Consider the following 22,029-nt stretch of genomic DNA (forward strand, 5'->3'; position numbering starts at 1 on the left):
TTTCCTGCTGCGCTTGAGGAGGATTAGCAGCCAACATGCCGACTGTCGGAGTGAAACGAGATCTTCTCTTCAAAGCTTTGGGCAGAACATACAGTGAGTCACGTTAACGACATATTCAAGTAGCGAACAACACGTCCGCCTGGTTATTAAACGTCAGTTTGTCTCCAAAACATCGAGGGAGTCCGAATACTACCGGAAAACATTAGCTTGGCGGTTAGCATTGCAGCAGCAGCAGCTGCGCACGCAGCTAAGTTATCTGTCTTTATTTAAAACCGTCTTGAATGAGACACGTATTGTTTTTAGAAGAACATTATTATCAAATATGAGTTTTAATATTAAGATATTGCTGCTGGTAGTTATGTCAATGAGAAAGCAGTCTTCGTTAGAGCTCTGACGTATCTTGTGTTGGACGTCAACGTTATTGCGTCATTATTTCCCCTGTCATTTAAATATGAGCAGGCAGCATGTGGGCACTTTATGTATGTATATATATATATACACACACACACACACACACACACACACACACACACACACACACACAAATAATGCTTTTTTTTGTTTGTTTGTAATAAATGTTTACTTCTTCTTTTAGCCGATGAGGAGTTTGACGAGCTGTGCTTTGAATTTGGGCTGGAGCTGGATGAAATTGTGAGTAAACTGTGTGTGTGTGTGTGTGTGTGTGTGTGTGTGTGTGTGTGTGTGTGTGTGTGTGAGACAGACACACACACTCTCTCTCTCACACTCTCTCACACACACACACACACACACACACACACACACACACACACACACACACGAGTCACATTGCCCAATGTGAGGAAGGTCTTCTAAATCATCCAGCCTGACTTGTAACCGGTGATCTCCGTTGTGCTTCCAGACCTCAGAGAAGGAGATAATCAGCAGAGAGCAGGGCGACTCCAAGGCATCGGGGGCGTCTGACGTCGTCCTGTACAAGATCGACGTGCCGGCTAACCGCTACGACCTGCTGTGTCTGGAGGGGCTGGTCCGTGGACTGCAGGTCTTCAAGAACAAGTGAGTGGCGCACATCCTGCCGTGGTTGCGGCAATCTAAAGTGATGGATGACTGTGTGTGTTTGAGGTCGTGTGAAGCTCGCTTAAAGTTACTGTGAGGAACTTTTGACTGGTTGTGAAACCAGTCTCAATGTAATACTGATGCGTCTTCATGACCTCCATCAGTAAACCAGACCATCAGAGAGGAGATGGTCTGTTTCTATAGAGTTATTCTTGACGCTCGTCATCGGTGCCACCGGGTCGGATTCTGGTGAAACCAGATGAAATCATGCAGGTTCACCAGAAACTCCTTCAGCTCAGACTCCAGCGGGGCGGAGAGTGTCTCCTCCCTGCTCCTCCTGGTCCCCGCTGGGAGTCAACACCGACGCCACGCTGCTGGAGACCCAGGACGTATTGCTGGACCCGCTGGGTGGAAGGGAGGCAACGGGAGAACCAGAACCAGGACTGAGAGGAGGCAGACTGTCAGACCCTGCTGCAGTAAAATGAGAGGTTTTCTAAAGGGACTCTGGTGCTCAGAGACACTACTGCTTTAGTCCACAGGGACCAACAGAATCAACACAAAATGAAAGTTCCTGGTAGTAACTCTGGGCTCCAGTATGGGTGAAGTTGCTTCAGACATTGTGTTTGCGTTGCAGGTTGGAGGCACCTCGCTACAGACGCGTTAGCCCGGTCAGCGGGGAGCCTCAGAAGCTGGTCATTACGAAGGAGGTGGGTGTCCCTGAGGCGTTCATGAATCCTGTAAACGTGAGTATTTGTTGACTCTGATTCGATGCGTGCAGACGGCGGCGGTGCGGCCGCATGCCGTGGCGGCGGTGTTGAGGAACATCACCTTCACCCAGGAGCGCTACGACAGCTTCATCGAGCTGCAGGACAAGCTCCACCAAAACGTCTGCAGGTCAGATCGCACCACGCTCACGCCACGGCAGAACACGCCAACACAACGCCGACGTTTCATAGTAGCTGTGTTTACCGCGCTCCTGCAGGAAGAGGAGCCTGGTGGCCATCGGGACTCACGACCTGGACACCGTCTCCGGTCCCTTCACGTACACGGCCAGACCTCCGGGAGACATCCGCTTCAAGCCCCTGAACCAGACCAAAGAGTACACTGCCGCCCAGCTCATGAGCCTCTACAAGGTGAGGGCTGCCGGTCGGCGAAGAAGAAGAAGAAGAAGAGCAGTTTTTGTCGGTTTCGAGCGGCGCTAACCTCGCTCTTTGTTCTTGCGACCCACGCAGACGGACGGCCACCTGAAGCACTTCCTGCACATTATCGAGGACAAGCCCGCGTACCCCGTCATCTACGACAGCAACGGCGTCGTCCTGTCCATGCCTCCCATCATCAACGGTGAGCGCCGTCTCCGTCTCCGGTCTCCACGCGTCTGGCTTCATTTAACATATTCTCATGATATTAAATATCTTTGTTTTTCTTTTGTTTTCCCAGGCGACCATTCAAAAATCACCCTGAAGACGAAGAACGTCTTTGTCGAGTGCACGGCCACGGACCTGACTAAGGTACGACCGAGAGGACGACGGAGGAATCCCGTCAATGTGTTGTTCAGTCACATAAGACGGACGTCAACTCCTTGTCTTCTTCTGTTGTTCCCTCCAGGCGAAGATCGTGTTGGACATGATGGTGACCATGTTCAGCGAGTATTGCTCACAGCCTTTCACGTGAGTCACGTATCAAATACCAGAAGAGCTGGGATGTTCCTCGTGCGTTTCTTTGCTTTTCATCTTCAAACACCTTGAAATAAGGCCCAGCGTTGACCAACTCTAAATAGCAATAATTACTTAAAATCTAAATATTACGAAACTATTTATCCTTCATTTCTCTCACAGAGGTTTTGTGTCCTATGTCCAAGATACTGGTATATTCTCTTCATGTTAAGTGATGGAAATACACCTAAATCTACCATAAAAGGAGCAGTAGGAGTGTTACGGAGAGGGTGATGTGTTCTTCTGTCTCGGGCTCTTCCAGGGTCGAGGAGGCTGAGGTGGTTTATCCAGACGGCAAGAGCTGCAGATATCCAGTAATGTGTTCATCTACAATCCTCTCGTGTCCTTTTTCTTTAAGCGGCAATAGACACTGTTTTTGTTGCTTTTAGCTCACCCTAATGAAGTAGATGTATATTAAACAATGCTACTTCTTTAGCAATGCTAATGTCACGTGACCGTCTGCTGACTCTCTGGTCTGGTTGTTTCCTGGTTTGTTCTTCAGGAGCTGGCTTACAGGAAGGAGAAGTTGTCCAGCGAGTTCATCAACAAAAAAGTTGGCATCAAGTGAGTCATCTGGACCGACTCCTCTGTATGTTATGAAACTCGCTTACCTGCACAAACGAGTGTTTTGTGAGAGTTTGCTCCCTGTTCTGTTCTGTTTGAGGGCGAGTTTTACTCACAACAATGACACCCAAAAGTCAAAAAAAAAAAAGGAGGTGATTTCACGTCCCGATGTTGGGAATCAGCAGACAAAAACACAACAGGTGAAGCAGTTTGAAGCAGTTGTTGTTAGGGGACCCTGAACAACACGGAGATCATCATCACAGCTCTGCTGAGTGATGGAAACAAGGAGGGGAAGTCCGACGCTAGAGACGTTCTGCTAAAGCGAAGCGGTTCGTGACCTCGGTGGGATGTGGTCGAGGAGACGTGACGGTCGAGGAGACGCGAGACGAGAGAGTTATGCTTCAGCTTCAGTGACAGAGACCTGAATAAAGACCTGCAGAGGATCTTCAGAATTACTCAACTTTTAGCTTTTACGTTTCCAAAATATGCCGATAAAGACAACGTCTTTGTCGAGCGTCTCCGTAAGCTGTCGGCTCATGCTGCTGCTGCTGCTGTTAATCCTCACCACCGTCTTGTTTTACGTTCCCCTCCCGACAGCGAGTCGACCGAGAACATCGCCCGGCTGCTGACCAAGATGTGCCTGCGCTCCCAGGTGACGGGCGTCGGCGACGAGATCGAGGTGGAGATCCCGCCCACGCGCTCCGACGTCATCCACGCCTGTGACATCATGGAGGACGCCGCCATGGCCTTCGGCTTCAACAACATCCCGTACACCACGCCGCGCACCTACACCATCGCCACCCAGGTAACCCGGCTGCTTTGTTCTGCACGTGTGGAACAAAACACCATTTTTACGTGTGTGTTCTCATATATTTCCTCTGCATGCTCACAGTTCCCAGTGAATAAACTGACGGAGCTGCTGAGACAAGACCTGGCAGCTGCTGGATTCACGGAGGCCCTCACCTTTGCTCTGGTAAGAAGAAGACATGCGTGTTTTTCAGGGGAAGAAGGAATAACAGAGTCTTCCTCTGGAAAAATATGAAAAGCTGAATTCATAAGCAGAACAACTCACCCTCCGGGGGTTTTGCTGGTGGCTAATGTTAGCAAACGTTGGGGGAAACTACTGCTGCAGAACAGGCACTACTACATGTTACAGCGCTGTAAGTTAAATGCTAAACATTTAGCATTTAGCACCCTGTAATCGGTGAAAATGTCTTCCTACAGTGCTCTAAAGAAGATATAGCTGACAAGCTCGGAAAGAAGATCTCAGAGACCAGAGCCGTTCATATCGCCAACCCCAAGACAGCCGAGTTCCAGGTAAAGATGGCGGCGCTGTTACCTCAGCAGCGTTGTGTGAACCAGGAGGAAAATGCATACATTTTATAGATTTTTAGTGTACTTTCTCCAGAAGAGGGCGCTCTTGTCCTCTCTGAAGTATTGCTGGTACTGGTATTTCAGCGTCACCGCTTGTTCTTCGCCACCAGGTGGCGCGCACCACCTTGCTGCCGGGCCTGCTGAAGACCATCGCCGCCAACAGGAAGATGCCGCTTCCCTCAAACTGTTCGAGATATCCGACGTGGTGCTGAAGGACGACGCCAAAGGTGTGTGTGGGGGGGGGGGGGGGGGGGGGGGAATCGTCTGGTCTCGTCTTACACACCCTGTGCTGAACACACACACACACACCGTGCAACACACACCCTGTGCATTAAAATACATTTTAGTTTAAGAGCTTTTCGTAGACGCCCAATCTTCTTAATAAATATAAGAAAATAAACACAAAAAGCATCTTTTTTTCATATATCAGATGGGGATTGACTCACTGGCGAGTCTATTTAAACCCAGCACTGACTTGATTTACTAGTCTCTCAATGTCCCCCTAACTCTCCCGTCTCCTCGTCCCACCGACCAGATGTCGGGGCGAGGAACAGCCGGCGTTTCTGCGCTGTTTACTACAACAAGAGCCCGGGCTTCGAGGTGATCCACGGCCTGCTGGACCGGACCATGCAGCTGCTGGAGGTGAAGTCGGCCCGCGGGGACGGATACCACATCCAGGCTGCGGACGGTAAGAGAGCCTGGGGGAGAGGGAGCCGCCGATCAGGAACGATGGGAAACGTAACGCAGAGCTACAGCGTAGACCGTAGAGGTTAAACTGTGTCCGTCGTGAGAGGGTGGTGATGTGCGACTGGTGCGGTAACAGTCAGAACTAACCGGCAGGGAAGTGTGTGACCCGGTTGGGTTTCATGTTTCTGATGCGTCTCATTCGTTCCCGCGGAGATTAGAAATCAGAAAAAGTTTGATTTGAGGGTCTGAATAAAATGTGCATTTTTGGCTCCCGACGTCCCAGAGAGACTCTCATACATCATTTCAGTTTTGTATTCCTCGCTCAGTCCTTCCTCTTCCCATACTTTCACGGTCTCTCTCTTTCTCTCTCTCTCTCTCTCTCTCTCTCTTTCTCTCTCACTCTCTGTCTCTCTGTCTCTTTCTCTGTGTCTCTCTGTCTCTCTCGCTCTCCGTCTCTCGCTCTCTGTCTCTCTCCCTCTGTCTCTCGCTCTGTCTCTCTCACGCTCTGTCTCTCTCGCTCTCTGTCTCTTTCGCTCTGTCTCTCTCGCTCTCTGTCTCTTTCGCTCTGTCTCTTTCGCTCTGTCTCTCTCGCTCTCTGTCTCTCTCGCTCTCTGTCTCTCTCACTCTCTGTCTCTCTCTGTCTCTCTCGCTCTCTGTCTCTCTCGCTCTGTCTCTCTCGCTCTGTCTCTCTCGCTCTGTCTCTCTCCCTCTGTCTCTCGCTCTGTCTCTCTCGCGCTCTGTCTCTCTCGCTCTCTGTCTCTTTCGCTCTGTCTCTCTCGCTCTCTGTCTCTTTCGCTCTGTCTCTCTCGCTCTCTGTCTCTTTCGCTCTGTCTCTCTCGCTCTCTGTCTCTCTCGCTCTCTGTCTCTCTCGCTCTCTGTCTCTCTCGCTCTCTGTCTCTCTCGCTCTCTGTCTCTCTCGCTCTGTCTCTCTCGCTCTGTCTCTCTCGCTCTGTCTCTCTCCCTCTGTCTCTCGCTCTGTCTCTCTCGCGCTCTGTCTCTCTCGCTCTCTGTCTCTTTCGCTCTGTCTCTCTCGCTCTCTGTCTCTTTCGCTCTGTCTCTCTCGCTCTCTGTCTCTCTCACTCTCTGTCTCTCTCTGTCTCTCTCGCTCTGTCTCTTTCTCTCTGTCTCCCTCGCTCTCTCTCTCTGTCTCTGTCGCTCTTTCTCTCTGTCTCCCTCTCTCCTTTCCATGCATTCTGCCAAGGTCACTCTTTAGGTTATCTTCTGTGTCTCATTCAGACTGCAAATCAATGGTCTCAAGTATCAGTGAGGAGAAAGGGAGGCTGATGGAGGGGGTGGGTGGAGCGGAAGAAGGAATGAGATGAGACCAGAGAGAGAGGGGTGGTGGTGGTGGTGGTGGTGGTGGGGGGAAGGTAAGTAAGAGAGCGTGTACGGTCCGCAGAGTGGGAGAGAGCTCGGGAGTCACGTCACCCACTGCAGAGCAGCGAGACACTGGCAGCACCCCCACCCACGGGTGCTCGGACCGTCCGTCTGACAGGCACACACTTTAGAGGAGAAGCTCTCACAGCGCTCACTAATGCAGTGCAGCAACACACTTTCTCCCACTCCGCTCTTTCCACGCTTTATGCACCATTAGCCCCCCCACCCCCACCTCCACCCACCTCCACCACATATGTCAGCGTGTCCTTGACCCCATTACGAGGTTGTGACCCCCGGTCTAAGAGCTCACCTGAAGCAGATACGCTCAGGATGTGAGGATCAGCAACTCCTCATCACTCCCTGCTGAGGGAATACATGTCAGCGGAGTTACCTCCACTCAGCAGGGGGGAGGAAGAGGAGGGAGGAGGGAGGAGGAGGGATGGAACAAGGAGTCAGGGGATCAGAAGTGGAGGAAGAAACCACTTAAGAGACAGACGCCCTTGTTTCACTTAACAACTGTGTCCAATGCAGAGTCTCGACCCACACTCCTCTTTTGTCAGGAAAGACACCGTCATGGTCACGTGATTTTAATCAGTAATTGACCCTAAGTGTTCGGCCTGTGTGTGTTTTTGGAAGGTTAGCGCCGACATGTCATAACCTTTTTTTAATGTAGCTTATTTATACATGCAGCAGTTGGAGAGAGAAGCATTGTTATTCATATTTCTGTCCAATATTCACTCTCTTTTAGCTCCTGGGGGAGATATCCGTCTCTTTTAGCTGCTGAATGCTCCGTATAGTTCACCAGCTAGTCGCTATCTGTGACTCCCACGTGTTACGTACAGCAACACATGTATGTGTGTTAATCCGCAGCTGAAAATAGTCCCCAACAAATGCACCACATCCTCCACGGTTGTTTTAAAAAAAAAAAAAAAACAACTACATTGCATCACTGGTTGAAACGGAATATTCTGGACACGTGTGTCTTCAGTGGATTGTTTTAAAGATGTCGCCGCTTTCCCATATCTGGGCAATAACACAGAAATGAAATGATGGAAACGAGACCTGGAATCACCCTTTTTCACCGAGATGATTTTCACCCTTTTAGCCCAGAAATATGTTCTTTTCAACAAGCAAAAAGCCTTGAAAACAAGCTACTAAATCTTGCTATTGAAACTTGAACTCGTCGTCCATGAAAGCCACTGATTTGCAGGAGGAGGCGTGACGTTAAACTACAGTTTTCTTTATGTTGATCCAGTGAGAACCTTCGTCTGAAATGGCTTTAAATCCGTTGGCAACATCAGCCGGTTATATTAGTTATCTGATCCAACCGTCTGACTCTCCGTTACCACTGAGAGCTTTGCCGAGAGAGAGAGAGAGAGAGAGAGAGAGAGAGAGAGAGAGAGAGAGAGAGAGAGAGAGAGAGAGAGAGAGAGAGAGAGAGAGAGAGAGAGAGAGAGAGAGGGAGAGGGAGAAGAGTGTAGGGTTTTCATTGACTGATTGGTTATTTAAGATGTACCGGAGCTATTTATATAGTTACCATGGCATCGCTCATGGTGCGAAGAGAGGTGACGCGAGAACCAACGCAGGCAGATATTAACACACCTAACAACAGGCCACTGAAATACATGGTAGAACCTCTGTCTCCGTCTCTCTGTCTGTCTCTCTGTGTCTGTCTCTCTGTGTCTTTGTCTCTGTCTCTCAAAATGTACAGTCCTTGTGATTTGTGAGCCTTCATCCACAGGGATGAGTGAGCATCTATGCAGTGGGCTGTGGAACCCATTAGCAAGGCAGCGTGGGAGGGAGCAGTGCACCATGGGAGAATGCCATGTCTCTGTCTCTCTCTGTGTGTGTGTGTGTGTGTGTGGGGGGGCTGTTGTCATGGCAACCCCTCCCCCCCATATCTTGTGAAATCTCTGACAAGTCCGTCTTTCTGTCTGTTGGTCAGCGTCTCGCTGTCGATGGAGGCTTTTTTGTTTTGTTTTTTTTAAATCCCATCTGGACTGTAGTGACCTTCATTCCCGACACCGACACACAGACCAGACCACCGGATTTCTAGACGTGGAAGATGAAACGGTGGATGAACACATCGGGGAAGAAGAAGGGCGGCTCACGGCGCCGCCCACGCCGTGCGATCGACTCATCTCTGCGACGCGATGTCGCCCGTTCTCTAAAAGAAACACTGATGCTTCTACAAGTGCGACACGCTTTTCAAGTGTTGGTTGTAACTCTACAGCCACAGAAACGTGATCCAAGAAGCACCCAGATCAGACAGATGGCATGTTAGATAGTAACACGCTGGCAAAAATAGTTTTGTCAGGATCCCAACAGGCTGGTGGAGGTGATGGGTGATTTTAATAAAAGCTTGTGAAGTAAAATACGTAGCAGTCGGTGCCAGGTGGAGGTGCTGAAGTGGCCTCACAGCCGCGGTTATATTATCAAGATCCAATAATCTTCAGGATAATGATTCACTTTAAGTTATTATTTTCCTCTCTCTCTCTCTCTCTCTCTCTCTCTCTCTCTCTCTCTCTCTCTCTCTCTCTCTCTCTGTCTCTCTGTCTCTCTCTCTCTCTCTCTGTGTCTCTCTCTCTCTGTCTTTGTCTCTCTCACTCGCTCTCTCTGTCTCTCTCTCTCTCTCTCTGTGTGTCTCTCTCTCTCTCTGTGTCTCTCTGTCTCTCTCTCTCTCTGTGTCTCTCTCTCTCTGTCTCTCTCTCTCTCTGTGTCTCTCTGTCTCTCACACTCTCTCGCTCTCTCTCTCTGTCTGTCTCTCTCTCTCGCTCTCTCTTTCTCTCTCGCGCTCTCTCTCTCTCTCTGTCTGTCTGTCTCTCTGTCTCTCGCTCTCTCTTTCTCTCTCTCTCTCTCTGTGTCTGTCTCTCTCTCTCTCTGTCTCTCTCTCTCTCTCTCTCTGTCTCTCTCTCTGTCTCTCTCTCTCTCTCTCTCTCTCTCTCTCTCACTCTCAGATTCCACCTTCTTCCCCGGTCGCTGTGCGGAGATCTTCGTCCGTGGGAGGAGCGTCGGGCGTCTCGGGGTCCTCCACCCGGACGTCATCGGCCGCTTCGAGCTGACCATGCCCTGCTCCGCCCTGGAGATGGACATCGAGCCCTTCCTGTGATTCCACCTTCCTAAACCCTAAACATTAACGCATACGCAGCAGTTTATACCGCTGTACAGACGGGAAACAAACACGAGGCTTGATGAATTTGGTGTTGAAGTGTGCATGACGTGAACTAAAAGACCAATCTTTGCAGTGTCGTTGTGTTTTTTATGCATCGGTAACGAGTTTTTGCTAAAATTAAAAGTGAACAAGACCATTGTGTTTGTGATGCGAGTGGTTTGTGTGGGCTTGTTCATGCATGCCTGCTCTTAATTTAGGCCACTTGTGCCGTGGTGGTGTAACTGCATGCTAATTAAGCTCCAGTGACTCATCACCTGTCGCCTTGGTTCTTCCAGTGGCCACACTGCCGAAACCCTCCTCTCGCACGACGTCCCCATGCAGGAAGTCTTCAAGCATACGTTCCCCGAACCGTCGCGGGCGCCACCGCCGTCCTCCTCCTCCTCCTCCTCCTCCTCCTCCTCCTCCCGTCCGACTTCCACACAAACCGTGTTCGGTGACGTGAGCGCGGCCGCCGGCCTCAAAGCGCTCGATGACTTTCTGGCGGACAAAAGCTACGTTGAGGGCTTCGCGGCGTCCCAGGCTGACGCGGCGGTGTTTGACGCCATCCCCTCTGCTCCCGCCTCCACCTTCCGCCACCTCTTGCGCTGGTATAACCACATCAGGTCCTTCCAGAGGGAGAGAGACGGCCTCCCGTCGGCTACGACTCGGTTCGTCCTCCCGGCTACGGCGGACGAGGACGAGGACCGCGTCGCCGGCGACGAGGACGACTTGGACCTGTTCGGCTCGGACGACGAGGCCGAGAGCGCCGAGGCGGACCGGATCAAGGAGCGGCGCCTCGCCGAGTACGCCGCCAAGAAGTCCAAGAAGCCGGCGCTCGTCGCCAAGTCCTCCATCCTGCTCGACGTCAAGCCCTGGGACGACGAGACGGACATGGCGTCGATGGAGGCGCTCGTCCGCGGCGTCGCCATGGACGGCCTGCTGTGGGGGCGGTCCAAGCTGGTCCCCGTGGGCTACGGCATCAGGAAGCTCCAGATCGGATGCGTGGTGGAGGACGACAAGGTGGGCAACGGACCTGCTGGAGGAAGCCATCACCGCCTTCGAGGAACACGTTCAGTCCGTGGACGTGGCCGCCTTCAATAAGATCTAGAGTCACGGCTTCACTGAACGGTAGCAGCTGGTTTCTTTTTGGCTAAAGATGAGCGATTTTTATATGAAACAGTGTTCAGTCAAGGAAGCTCAGGTCCCCTCATCTGTTTTTGCTTCCACACATAATATAGCCCTCAAAGCATCAAATAAAGCTGTTCTAACTTTTGGCTCCCAGCTTTGAATCTTTATTTATGTCTTTCTGGTTCATATCAGGTAACGGGCGCACACAGACTAGCCGGATAACAAGCCGCGTCTTGTAGATGTATTCTGACAGGCGCTCCGGCGTTCCTTCAAACTCTATACTGTAGCAAAAAGAAGAAGAAGAAGGTTAACTCCTTCGGCGCCGCGCTGCTCCTGAACACAGAGATGCTCAGATCGACGGCAAAGTTTCGGTGGAACCGGTTTCCATCGGCTGGTTTGAGCAACGTCTGGCTCCCGGTTGAAGGAACAGGGAAGTAGCTTCATTGCACACCGTGTTACAGCCGTGACTACGTCATTCAAAGAAAGATCAAATCTTTTTATTTGCTTTCAGTTACAGTTTTGTGAGTCGGTCCCAGCTGGGTTAACGTGTAAAACAAAAAACAACATTGAAATAAATAGAAGGTACATTCTATGGCGAGTTCAAATCATGGAGTCACAGCAGCCCCAGTAGAAGGAACACTCTGTTGACTAATATGGAATTGACGAGTCCGACCGTCGTGTACGTGACGAACTTGTACGGCACCTCGATCTCCCGCCGCCTCCTGGCACCGGCGTCGTTCCCCGCCACTCCGTACCACGAGTACAGCGCCCGCAGGCTCGCCGTTTTCGCCACCAGCCGAGTTCCCAGCAACGCCGCCACGCCCACGAGGAAGCGGGCGCCACCTAGCGCCAACGCGTTGGCCGTGAGCGCGGGCAAGGCCACGGGCAGCGCCCCGCGCTGGGGCTCGAAGGTCTGCCCCAGCTGCTGGTTCACCCAGTAGCCCACGGAGCAGCCGGCCCCGGCTCCCAGGATGGTGGTGGTGTCGCCCCGCGTGGTGGTGTAGCGGTCCAGCTCCGGGTAGGTGTAGCTGAGCAGGAGGGGCAGCGACAGCGCCGCCACGGGGGAGACGGAGCTGGTGAGCTGGAACCGGTCGAAGGCCTCCCAGTACGGGTAGGTGAGGAAGAGGATGACGGAGGAGATCAGAGCGCCGCAGATCACGTCCTGAAAGCACAATGAGACGACAGGTCACTAAAAACGTCTTTATCCAAACCACTCGTGTGTTGGTGAGCTTCAGAGGTGGATTTTGTTTATTTTAGACTTTTTGTGCTAAGCTAAGCTAACTAGCCGCTGGTTTTAGCATTATTTTCAGCCGGCAGATATTCGAGAAGTATTAAACTTCTCTTCTGACTCTCAGCACGAATGCAAAAAAAAAAGCATATTTCCCAAAAACGGTAAATAATTTTCTATTATGTACATTTTTTTGTATATTTAGGAAAAAGAAGAATCCTCATGAATCAGTACTTTCAGCCCTGATAAATGTGATAAATATGCACTTTAACATAACTCATCTAAAAAACACTTTAATCCAAGGTGTCCTGGACTAAAGCTTCAGCCAGACAGTCTAACCAGACGCTGATGAATTATGAATCCTGTCAATGTTTTATGCTGCAGTATATGTATATATGTGTGTGTGTGTGTGTGTGAGAGTGTGTGGGGGGACTAGCTCACCAGCACTGAGTGCATGCCGGTGTAGAGGCGGCTCAGACACACCAGAGAGGACAGCGTCAGAGCGATCAGCAGACCCACCTCGAACTGGAACTGGGACACACAAACACACTAGGATCACAAAACCAAACGCTGAAACCTGTGACCGTAAAAAAACCTAAAAACATTCCTTAGTAAAAAAAAAATAAATAAAAATGTGTCATTTAGTATTTTATTTGTTATTTTTAAATCCTCTTAATTAATGGCGACGTGTGTCAGGGTGACGTAGCGCCTGTCATCGAGCCGCTGCTCCTTTATTCCTCCTCTGTCTCTCCATCCTCTCTGCCCTCCCTCCTTTTACCTTAAGCAGCAGGTTTTTGTCCCCCCACCACCACCACCACCACCACCTCCATTTCAATAACAGTGAGAAGAGAGGCCTTGTGTATTCATTCACCTCCCCTCCCTCCTTCTCTGCCTTTTTTTTTTTTTTTCTTCCTGTGTCTTTTCCTGTCTTTTGCAGCTGGAAGCCTATTCACTGGTAGTTCATGAAGAGGTTTTTTTTGAAAGGCCACAAAGGATGCCAGGGACAGGAGGAGGAGGGGGGTGGGGGGTGGGAGGGTCACTCTGTGATTGACTGTCGTGACCTCCGACCTGCTCCGGGGGGAACCGGGCGATCTGCCCCGAGGGCCTTGTGGCCCATTCAGGAGCCGCTCGCTACTCATCTACGGCTCTTTCTCTGGTCAGGGGGGAATCCTGGAGGAATTCCAGGCCACAGTTAAGTGCTCTACTGTACGCGGTGGGTGGAGGGGGGGGGGGGGGTTGTCCTCCAAAAAAAGGATAGGCGAATAGTTGCTGTGATTTGACCACAAATCACAGCAGACAGCTGTTGAGGCTGTAAACCGGGGGATCCGTCATTAAAACACAGTGCGTGATGAAGACGGCCTACGATTGAGTGTTTTATTGACTTTGCAGTAAGAGTGGAGACGTAAAGAGGGGAAGAGTCGGGAGGAGGAGGAGGAGGAGGAGGAGGAGGAGACGCGGACTGACAGTCATTGACTCGGTCGAGTCCATCAGAAGACCAAACAGCGGGCCGGGTGTGTGTGACTGATGGTGACTGCTGGCCCCGCCCACTCCCTGCCCATTGTCCAACGGCTCAGTCGGGACCCCCGTGATGGACAGCGGGGCCACTCCCTTCCGTCCCACTCCGCTCCCACTCCACAGACTCCCCAGTGCCTCAAAACTGTAACGCTGTAATCCGAGCGAGAAGCGGCTCCTTCCGATCCACCGATTTAACGCCGACTGCTGCCTCGCTGATCTTAAATCCATAAACTTCAGTGACAATTTAATAGCACAGTTGACGACATACCTATTGTCACCGTTAGGGCTAAACGTACACTCCGAATCCTAGTTGTAAATCCCCACTTACTAGCTAAATCCCCACTTACTAGCTTTGCTGAGCTTTCAACCGTGTCTGTGTTCTTCTTCAGCAAATGGAACTGGTTTACATGGCCTACCTTCTCCTGGTCTACTTAAAATGACTGTTCCACACCAGACAGGGGTGTGGTTGTAACCCTGGATGTCAATGGTCTCCAAATGACTCAACCGTGTCGTAGGTTTGTTCCGCATTAGGCTACCGAGCAACATTTCAAACCAGCGACGCGTCACCTGTATCCTGGACGGGGCGCTCAGCAGCACCGTGAAGGAGATGGCGGTGGCGGCCATGGCGTGGGTGGACGGCAGCCCGTATTCGGCGTCGACGCGCGGCTCCAGCTTCACCACGGGGGGCGAGAGAGGGCGAGGCAGCTTCAGCACGTCCTTCATCACCTGACCGACGTACATCACCAACTGAGGGAGGAGAGGGGACCGAGTGTCTCTTATTAGATCCAGGTAGCCTTTCTATTTCTAAGGTTGCATTAAGTCCGTTTTTTTTGGGGGAAAAAAACACCCAGAATTGATACAAAATGACTTCTATTTTATATTATATTCTTACTATTACCTCTTGCAATGATGAAGGCACTTGCAAACGATGAGGTAGTACAAAATGTAAACTTTTGACGATGATGATGATGATGATGATACAATAATGAGTAGAGGAAGCAAAATCCTGATAAGGCTGTGCTCTAAAACTTACCACACAGTCTCATAAATAAGTAATCACCATTCCCACTCCAAAAAAAAAAGAAAAAGAAAAGAAGACTGTAAGAGTGGAGACCCACCCCTGGTATAAAGTGCAGACGCTGCAGTCGTACAGAAAACAAAATCTATTGTAAGAAACTGAGAATTGAAGAAGGCCGGATTTGCTGACACAGCGTCTTCAGCTGGCGCGGGTCAGACAGAATGACACACTCAGTGCAAGGTGTGTGTGTCTGTGTGTGTGTGTGTGTGTGTGTGTGTCTGTGTGTGTGTGTGCGCGCGCCCTGCCAAAATGTGCTGCCTATTCTCTTTCATGAGATCCCCCAGCGGCCCCTCGGAGGGCCGGCCCTGCTCCGGCTCCAGGTTTATTTAAAGCTGCTGCCTTGTATATTTAATGAATGGCTGTCTTGGCGAGGAGGAGCAGGGGAGGCGAGAGCGAGCTCAGGACGCTAATGTGTGTGTTTAAAGGGAGAGGATGGAGAGGTTGTCATTACCATCTCTACTGACACTGTAGTCAGGAAATGCTCGTTCCCATGGCAAATTAGATGTATTAAACCGTGAACACTGGACGTATAAAAAAGGCCCACAGATATGGAGACGATGGGGCACACAGAACGGGGGAGGAAGTATGTGAACATTACACTCTCTCTCTTTTTTTTCCCCCAAACTGTGGGTATTAATAGACTGCACTGCAGAGTGGAGGCAGAGGTTTTGGAACAAATCGCTGCAGGGATGTGCTCCCATTCAGGCACAACGGTGAGGTCCAAATATTGGGCGGTAAAGCCTTGCCCTCCAAGTCAGTGTTCCGGTGCATGGATGGATGGTTGAGTTCAGGGTTCGGTGCAGGCCAGTTCTTCCCTACGACTGTCGTAACGTCACTTATTGTTTTGTGGACTGCCGTTTTTGAAAACCTCAAGTTTGGCGTTTTGGCTGTCGCCATCTTGGCTCTTTTGCAACCGTTAAACGGAAGTCACCATATTTGGACTGCGGAGGAGTGACGTAGAGACGCCGTATGCAGGCAGACCATGGTCTGTTTGACTCTAAATAATGTACTAAATGAACATCATGCTGTTGACACACAGTTGGAAACACACACTCTGAGATATCATCGACCTGTACGACTGGGTCGTTTCACAGATAGTTTACAAATTTACAAATTTACAAATTTTCAACCAATAAAAAGCTAAATCATCGTCGGATGATGGTCCTCAGGTTGCATTCCGGTCAACGCGCTCTGCCTATTTAGCTCACCAGAGGGACAGTTTACCTGCATGCAACCAAAGCCTGCTCAAATTCAACTATATTCAATGCAATGTATTTCTATAGCCGAATATCACAAATCAAAAATTTGCAAAAGAGGGCTTTACAGTCTGTACAGCATGCGACATCCTCCATTCCGGTCTCTACCTCCATACTTGGAATTTAGCGTCTTTGACCAAGCGTCCACAAAAGCACACAGTAAAGAGTGTCCACATAATTATGTTCTTTTGAGAGCAAAATACACATGAATAATAGAGCGAATGAGATTAAACCTGCCAACAATAATGTTTTGTTTTTACCAAAAAGCTCAATCCTTACTTTCCATCTCTCCTTGTCCTCTACAAATGCATTAATATAGAGTTTATTATTACAAATATTTGCATCTACACGCACCGTATCCACACGCGTGCACCCAGACAGAATATCTGGCACCATGAAGTGGGACAATAAACAGAGGACGGACAGCGGTGAACCCGTTTAGTGCGTCTGACCCCGTGCATTCACCGTGTATTCACACAACAAGCCATACTGTGTGCACATTGTACACTGTGCCCCGCCCCCCACCCTGCCTTCACACAATGAATCTGCCTCCCAGTTCAAGTGCTTGCATGATATGATACCCCCCCCACCCCCCACCCCCACCACCCCCACCCCTGCACACCATCAACACAAACATTATATTCAACTGGCTCATGAGCCAGCGTCTCATTGGTGTCTTTGTGCAAGTCACATCAAAAGGACTGACCCAGGGACAGTCTGGTCACATAAATGGAAGAGTTAAAGACAGGTCAAGATGCACACACGCAACCACACACACACACACACACACACACACACACACACACACACAGAGAGGGAGAGTTGTGCTTGAGTGTGTGTTTTCTCGTGAATAAGTGTATTGATCGAGGCCGCCAGTGCAGCTTTGGACTTTGATCTGTCAACATGTGGATCTGTGTGTGTGTGTGTGTGTGTGTGTGTGTGTGTGTGTGTGTGTGTGTGTGTGTGTGTGTGTGTGTGTGTGTGTGCGTGCGTGCGTGCGTGCGTGTGTGTGTGCGTGTGTGCGTGTGTGCAGGGTGGAGAAAACACACAAGATGTTTGTTTTGTGCCACAGCAACATGATTGATGGCTGATTTTGGTTCCTGGTTGATACTTTTGAGATGCATAACAACGAGGTACTGGTAACTTAAAGTTGTGCGGATTAAAAAAAAAGCTGCATTCTCTCTAGTGTCCATCAGGGGGCGACTCCTCTGGTTGTATAGAAGTCTAGTCTAAAATGACTCTACTTCTCTCTTGATTTATTCCCTCAGTAAACATTGTAAACATGAGTTTATGGTCTCAATCTCTAGTTTACAGTCTTCTTCTTCAAACTAGTAAAGCAGACGATTAATCAGGGTACGCTTTAGGGGCGGGGCTACTACTACAGCTGACGCCAATGTCAAGCATGCTAACAATAACACGTATCGGGTCAAAAATTCAATTTGCTCAATACTTGTACCTGCAAAACTAATTACATTCTCATCAGCCTCTGCTGTAGTTTGTGTTAAATGCCAATTAGCAAATGTTGGACAAAGCTAAACAAAAGGTAGTGAACGTGGTAAACAGTACGGCACATTGTCCAGAAACGCCAAAAGTCCCAAATAGTCCCAAATGTCCCAGCTTGTTAATACTGTATCTCGAAAAATCGGCCATTGCTCCGAAAATACACACTCTCCCTGCAACAAACAGAAGCACACGGCTAATTATTATGCAGAATGACATCATCGGACCTTCCCAGGTACTATATATTTATATTTTTTTTTACTATAGCAAAGGCATGATCCAGCCTGCTGTGCTTTCGATTGGCTAGTACCCGTCGCCTTCATTGGTTGGGTTGGTGAGGTTTATGTCTGATGACGCATAATAATTAGCCATGTGGCAAGGAGAGTGTGTATTTTTGGAGCGATATGCGTTTGTTTTTTGGGGATAACGGGCCGTCAGACAAGTGGGCTTTCGGTAGAATGGGACATTTTTTCGGACTATTGGGTCGTCGGAACAATGGGCCATCTTCCATCATACTAGACATCAACACATTAGCATCGTCACTGTGAGTAGACAATCTTTTATGCCACACTCTAGATGATTTTATCTGCCGACGCTGTCTGTTTATTCGCAGACGGACGGATGCTGACCTCCGGTCGCCGTCGCTGATGGCCGATCAAGTTTCGTCTTCTGGGGATAAAGCGAATGCGGCGCCTTCTCTAAACAGTCTTCTGCTGTCGTAGTTCATGCCCTCTGTGTACGACTGGATGGTTTTTTATAAGATTCCAAACAGCACGGTAGGTGCACGATTTGCATACCACTGTTCTACTGTAATGCCGTACGACACGATGTAATTCATGACCATATGGTTAATGACAGCGACCGCTTCCTAAGTCAACCAAAGTCACCCTGCAAGGAAAAGGCAACAGAGAGTAGTGAAGGACACAAGGTGGAGGGGGAAGGGGGGGTATAATGAGAGTGTGTTTTTGTCAGTGATGGACCTGCAGTGTGTGTGTGTGTGTGTGTGTGTGTGTGTGTGTGTGTGCGCTCATGCATACAAGTCTAAATGGGCATGGGTGCACTTCAGATGTTGGAGCGAGTTGCCAGGGTTTTTATTTTTTTTGCGTGCGAGACGGAGACGGAGACGCTCGATCCCCTCCGTGAACCCTCAGATAACTCCACCGGCACAATGGCAGGGTGCTGTTAGAAGTTGGGAGTGCAGGGCGATGCGCCCCGAGGGCCAACGGACCAAATGTTCGGTCCAGAGAGAGAGAGAGAGAGAGAGAGAGAGAGAGAGAGAGAGAGAGAGAGAGAGAGAGAGAGAGAGAGAGCGCTGATGAGGCCGATAAAACACTCTGCTGGTAGATTGAGGGGGAGGGAGGGAGGAGAACACAAGAGTGAAGCTGGTAATGTCTAACTAGAGGGAGGGCAATGAGTGTGTTTAGGAGGCTAAGGCGGGGAGTGCGTGTGTGTGTGTGTGTGTGTGTGTGTGTGTTGGTGTTTATGTGCAGTTTAAAGAGGAGTTCAAACAGCGGCCTGGTGAAGCCAAGATGCCAGAAGAATGGTGTCTCTTCCCCCTGGGGGGGGGGGGGGGGGGGGGGGGGGGGGGGTGAGAGGGGTGAGTGGGGGTCCAAACAAGGGGTTCAGACACAGGGCAGCCACCCAGCGCTCGAGGCGGGGGCCACAAAGGGCACAAAAACACACTGCCCATCACGCACAGCGCAGGAGAGAGGGTGTAGAGACGGCCGACTGTGTGTCTCCATGAAGTGTCAGACGGGTTTTCAGGCCGTCTTGTCGCTATGTGCTGGATTCTGTCAGAGTAAACATCTTTTTTTATTTTCGGTAGCGAGTCCCCCTGTGTGTGGCCTCTCGCCGTGTCAAGGGACCCCGGTCAGGCTGGCCCCGGTGGCCCCTCAGGCCTGGGGGGGGGGATATATATGAACATGGTGGTGTCAGAGACAGGTCACTGGAAAGGGGGGGAGGGAGAGGGATGAAGGGAGGTTGAAAGGTGAAGAGAGGGAGATGAAGAGCAGAGAGAAGAGAGGTGGCATTGTGGAAGGAAAAACGGACATCGGGGACCGGTCCAGCCGTGACTTACGGTCCACATGTTGACGAGGCGTCGGCACAGGAACGGGTCCAGGCTCCAGTGGATGCAAGGCAGGCAGGTGATGTAGAACAGTTCGTGCCCCAGGCCCGCCGAGAACAGAAAGAGGAAGTGCAAAGGCCAGTTCCTCACCTCGTACTGAGGTCTGCTGCAGGCCTGCGGAGAACAAACACAGGTTGACACTAAAGGCGACGGCACCGGAGACTTCCGAAGTCTTAAATCCCGTCTCATCCTATCTTAATATCTCCGGGACCGACTGCCAAGACCATTACGTTCGATGTCCGGCTCTGATGAGGGTTCGTCGAGATAATTGGGAAGAACAACTTCCATCAAGTCAAGTTCCAGAAAAAAATGCTGGATCCTACTTTTTCCCATGATGCAATGCATTCGACCTATTTCATTAAACCCCCCCCCCCCCCCTTGCCTCCAATAAATTCCACACTTCTTTCAAGCTCCACACCTCCAATTCATGACGCAGACTTCCTGTCACATGTATAGTTTCCACGCCCAACCCAGGATAACCCCGATGATGTCATAGTGACATCATCGGGGTAAACTGCAATGCCCCTTTAAGAGAGTCATAAAACTAACTCATCCATCTGAAGTCAGTTTCTACATTTACATTTGCTTTCTGTTCCTAATATATACGATTATTTTGCAGCTATTGGAGAATTTTAAAAGAAATTAATTTGTCTATTTGCATATTCATAAATGTCCAAGCTGAACACCACCCAGAAGGATTCCCTGCACACGTGCGTCAAGCCTCATCCTCAACATCTGGGCCTGTGAGTAGCTCCTCTGTGGTCCTCTTCACCTCGTCAGTGGCCCCAACATGAATAGTTTGCGTCAGAGAAGGAAGAACGTAAACATTCCACGCGGCTTGGCACTGTGCACGATGGGGATCTCGTGGCTGACTCAAGACACCCGGACGAACGAGAAAAGCCGGTTTGCTTTGCATACTATTAAAATCCGTTACTGGGCGGGTAAACCTGTTGCACGTGTAGCTCTTACTTCCTAGAACCAACATCTTTAGTCCATTTATTCCTTTTGAATTAATCTCACACGTGGAGGGAATCCAATGCAAATAGTTATGGACAATGTGGTTCATATTTTTTTTTTTATTAAAATCACGTTTAAAGGTTAAAAGCATTTAGTGGATCACATGTTGTCAGACTTACACTAACAGCACACCCGTTCTCCTTGTGTTTAAAGTTTGAATTCTGGTCCTGGTGGTCCGGACTTCCCTCCCGCTGTCCGCCGTTGTGGACCGGGGTTCCAGTCGGAGCGCGCGTCCTCCCTCGACTGCGATCGTGACGCGCGGCTTCGACGAGGACGAGTCCGCATCGTCTCTGGAACCGGGCCACGAGCTCCGAGTCGTGGAGGTAAGCCAAGGGCTGCAGCATGTCAGGGGTGTGGGTGGGGGGCTCTGATCCTATACTCAGGGTCGATGTTTGCACCGGGGCTAAGGCGCGGAGCTCCGTACAGGTGCGGCTGCTGTGCGACGCAGGTGTGCGCAGCGGGGCGGGGCTATAGTGGAGGAGGCCGAACAGGTAAGCCTTGCAAGTTTTGTCCGACCTTTATCCGGGGATGGTTCACCCGTTATCGCAAAAATATTCAGAGCATGCAGGAGCCGGGGTGACTGCAATGTAACGCCTTGCCCATAATAAGTAACGTGTAAAGTATAGGGGCAATAAAGTAAGAGCCAATCAGTGGTCCTAAACCAAATGTATTGTTTAACATGAGATATGACATTGAAATATTGTATATGGTCACTTATAATATATATATATATATATATAATGGTATATTGAGCCAAATAATGGAGTTTAGAGTGCAACGGGTCATTCTGCGTACAGCTGTTGCAGTAAATTGTGGCAAAATAAGACTGCATGTATTAAAAGAAGACTCTCCATCATCATCATCATCATCATCATCAGCTTCTGAACCGTCACCATGAGGCTGTGAACGGCTGCAGGCTCTTACTGCGTTGCTGCTGTTTTGTTATCAGTCGCCCGCCAACAAGAGATCCAGCAATCTGTTGTTTCACCATGTGATGAATGGAACATCAGCTGCAGGTCAAGTTAGTGCCTCTGGGTCGGTGAGGCTTAATGTGCGTCTAGAAGAGGACCGTGTCAACGTGTGCGTTCCCCTTAAATGTTATAAAACTGTTTATTAACAACGTTTGCCACTTGTAGGACTGAACAGAACATTTGTCACTTGTCACGTCAGCAGGTATAGAGGCCTATAGCGCTGAAGTCCAACCACATACCTGACCTGGTGTACAACATGTTAAATCAGGACTTTATAGTGTTTCTGCTCAGTCTCAGAGTGAACAAAACTT

At 50.0% G+C, this 22,029-nt stretch overlaps 2 protein-coding genes across 2 annotated transcripts; one reads left to right on the plus strand and one right to left on the minus strand.

Annotated features, from left to right (window-relative positions):
• farsb (phenylalanyl-tRNA synthetase subunit beta) lies at positions 1 to 11,181 on the plus strand. Its single transcript, XM_068706308.1, is given in 20 exon segments — positions 1 to 93; positions 596 to 651; positions 881 to 1,035; positions 1,670 to 1,742; positions 1,814 to 1,929; positions 2,018 to 2,168; positions 2,268 to 2,376; positions 2,473 to 2,543; positions 2,641 to 2,702; positions 3,010 to 3,061; positions 3,250 to 3,311; positions 3,909 to 4,116; positions 4,204 to 4,284; positions 4,536 to 4,628; positions 4,796 to 4,862; positions 4,865 to 4,912; positions 5,221 to 5,373; positions 9,707 to 9,854; positions 10,197 to 10,926; positions 10,928 to 11,181. Coding segments are annotated over 20 exon segments (2,574 nt in total). The 5' UTR covers positions 1 to 35; the 3' UTR covers positions 11,009 to 11,181.
• Positions 11,182 to 11,538: 357 nt separating this feature from the next.
• sgpp2 (sphingosine-1-phosphate phosphatase 2) lies at positions 11,539 to 21,183 on the minus strand. Its single transcript, XM_068710298.1, has 5 exons — positions 20,867 to 21,183; positions 19,683 to 19,844; positions 14,339 to 14,518; positions 12,698 to 12,787; positions 11,539 to 12,190 (listed from the first exon to the last, which is right to left on the minus strand). The coding sequence occupies exons 1-5, from the start codon at positions 21,089 to 21,091 to the stop codon at positions 11,642 to 11,644; spliced, it is 1,206 nt and encodes a 401-aa protein (XP_068566399.1). The 5' UTR covers positions 21,092 to 21,183; the 3' UTR covers positions 11,539 to 11,641.
• Between the last annotated feature and the right edge of the window lie 846 nt (positions 21,184 to 22,029).

Source organism: Cebidichthys violaceus, unplaced genomic scaffold (genome assembly GCF_023349555.1).
Source record: "Cebidichthys violaceus isolate CVI_PGR_0920_01 unplaced genomic scaffold, fCebVio1.0.p SCAF_1, whole genome shotgun sequence".
Classification (NCBI taxonomy): Eukaryota; Metazoa; Chordata; class Actinopteri; order Perciformes; family Stichaeidae; genus Cebidichthys; species Cebidichthys violaceus.